The sequence below is a fragment of the Sinocyclocheilus anshuiensis genome, unplaced genomic scaffold, assembly GCF_001515605.1.
Source record: "Sinocyclocheilus anshuiensis isolate Anshui unplaced genomic scaffold, SAMN03320099.WGS_v1.1 scaffold2100, whole genome shotgun sequence".
Classification (NCBI taxonomy): domain Eukaryota; kingdom Metazoa; phylum Chordata; class Actinopteri; order Cypriniformes; family Cyprinidae; genus Sinocyclocheilus; species Sinocyclocheilus anshuiensis.
The window spans coordinates 448,537-450,985 of NW_015542563.1; the positions used below are offsets into that span (position 1 = coordinate 448,537).

The 2,449-nt window shown below is 34.8% G+C and overlaps 1 protein-coding gene across 3 annotated transcripts in view; it reads right to left on the reverse strand.

Moving 5' to 3' along the window:
* Positions 1-2,449, reverse strand: part of LOC107694392 (uncharacterized) — a 9,903-nt gene that overhangs the window by 5,759 nt on the left and 1,695 nt on the right. Inside the window, exons 2-4 of one of the 3 annotated variants that reach the window (XM_016494082.1) lie at positions 2,278-2,340; positions 1,100-1,387; positions 714-959 (exon numbers count right to left, since the gene is read on the reverse strand). In XM_016494082.1, coding sequence (XP_016349568.1) covers positions 714-959; positions 1,100-1,172 — 319 coding nt within the window. In that variant the 5' untranslated portion in view covers positions 1,173-1,387; positions 2,278-2,340. Of the gene's footprint in view, positions 1-713; positions 960-1,099; positions 1,388-2,277; positions 2,440-2,449 lie in introns of those variants that run through there. The other 2 variants (XM_016494081.1, XM_016494083.1) reach the window with 2 other exon arrangements.

The following is a 2,449-nucleotide window of genomic DNA, read 5'->3' on the forward strand; positions in this document are numbered from 1 at the left end:
GACACTTTGGGCCCAATTTGGACATTTTCACTTAGGGGTGTACTCACTTTTGTGGCCAGTGGTTTAGACATTAATGGCTGTGTGTTGAGTTATTTTGAGGGGACAGCAAATGTACACTGTTATACAAGCTGTATACTCACTACTTTACATTGTATAATGTAAATTACAAATAATTACAAAAGATATAATAAAATATTTACAAAAATGTGAGGGGTGTACTCACTTCTGTGAGATACTGTATATCTGAGAAAAGGCTCAAATGTTATCGATGTAATCAATTTACTTAAATGAGATTACCAGATAACCAAAAATAGCGGCAAATACAAATATTGACTCGTACAGAGAAATTGTCTTATCAAAGTAGAATGAAATCAACACATTGAGTGCCATATCAAATAAAGGCTAGGCTAACAGCTAGAGGCTATTACTAAAATTACATCAAATCAAAGCTCTGAAAGAATTTATCACAAATATGTGCAAATATATATAATCAAGCATTATGTAATGAATAATTAACCTACAGATGATGCTTTAACAAACACACAACAAAGGATGGCATCTATTGAAAAATCGAGGAGAAACTGACTGCATGAGAAATGTGCTCTACTCTGAACTCACTTCGCGTAGAACTGCCACTAGGTGGCGCCAAACCTATACAAGTGAGCAGAACATGAGTTATAAATAATATTTCCACAAATCTGAGTTTCTCTCACCTGTGATTGTCACTGTGATCAAGATTTCTCCTTCAGTGTCCAGAATTCTGTATGTTCCTGCATCACTGGCCAGAAACGCTTTAAAGATCAGATTCCCATCAGTGTCATTCAGTCGATCGCTCTGAACCCCATCAGTTCTGCTCCAAACCTCCCTCCACTCTCCACTAGAGCTTGTATCCACTTTATCAGCATTAGACAACAGAACATCCAACTCCAGCTCCTCGCCTATTTTCACAGTAATCTCATCTGAGGAGAAACAGAAAGACATTAATCATTATTATAATGCTCTCAATAAATCAAAGCCATAAACACATATTTATGATTGATGACCAAATGTAATCATTTAAAAAAGCAGATGTTGAAGGTTTGATCAGTTATGACTTTACCATGAATATGAAGTTGGTACGTCCTGATTTGTCGCTTCAGCTCTGTCTGATCATTATTGTAATAGATTCTCATAAAGTATTTCCCAGCGTCACTGAAGATCAGATTCTTGATGACGACGTCACAGTTTCCTTCTTTAAACGCTCGTCCACTACATTCTTCATCCTGACACACATCAATTTCTTCTGACTCACTGAATAACTCAATCTGAACAATTTTATTGGCCTCATATTCACATGTTAGTGTGACGTTTCCTCCCTTTTTTCCTGACACAGATATAGAGGTGATTCCTGCAAATACAGACAATAAAATTCAATACGATTCAATTTAAAGTGTCAATACTGAAAAATACATGCATTTCTGTCTATTCTCAGTAATTAATGTTATTATAAAATATTCTAATGAGAGTTAATTTAGTCAACTGTATTTTCTTTTGCTGAAGATATTGATTCACGCATCTAAGTGGATTCATCAGCTGTGAACTGATGGAGGAGTTTCTCTAATATTTAGCATCAGAAATGAATGTAAATATTAAGGATGCTCATTGCTCATCAGAGACATGATCTATTTTGCCTTTGTGCTCTTCATCTAAACACTTAACCTCAGGTTACTTCATTGTCTCTTCATGAAATAAAAGCATTAAATGCTCAATCTCAAGCACTAATGACTAATGAGATCTGGTTGATGAATTAATAGAAAGCAGCAGGTTCAGTCAGAAGTCTAAATGCAGCGACCAGAGGTTTACCTTATAAACTACTTAGTTTGAACTCTTTCCTGTTTTTACCAAAAAAGGACAGCAATTGTTTATAATAATGAACACAGCACTAAAAAACTTTCATTGCAGCAACCAGATATTTGTTATAAAAAATGAATTAAAATATAAACGAGGGCAATAAGAGCGAGTAATATTAGCAGTGGCACATTTTAACATTTCAAATTATGATAAAAAATTAATATAAAGCTGTAGCAGATGTACGAGTGCAGTTGTAATGAATTCCTGAACAATGTTTATTAATAAATGAACTGGATGATAAACCAGTGAACATTTCCACCATCAATCCACAAATGTTAACAAAAGTCTTCACTGAGTGACACAACAGAGAAATAATTCACTAGAATAACTCTAGCTGACGCTGAACACCAAGAATAAATAGAGTTTATAAACATAAATGACACTGACCGCTGTGATAGACGAGACAAAACAGCAGAAGATTCAAGCATCTGAACCTGATGAGAATAAGAGCTGTTATGAGACAGATACAGACACACATCACAAACACATTAATACAGCCATAAAATACTGCTGAGTGGAAAAATATTACAGAACTGACCACAATACAGCGACTACAAAC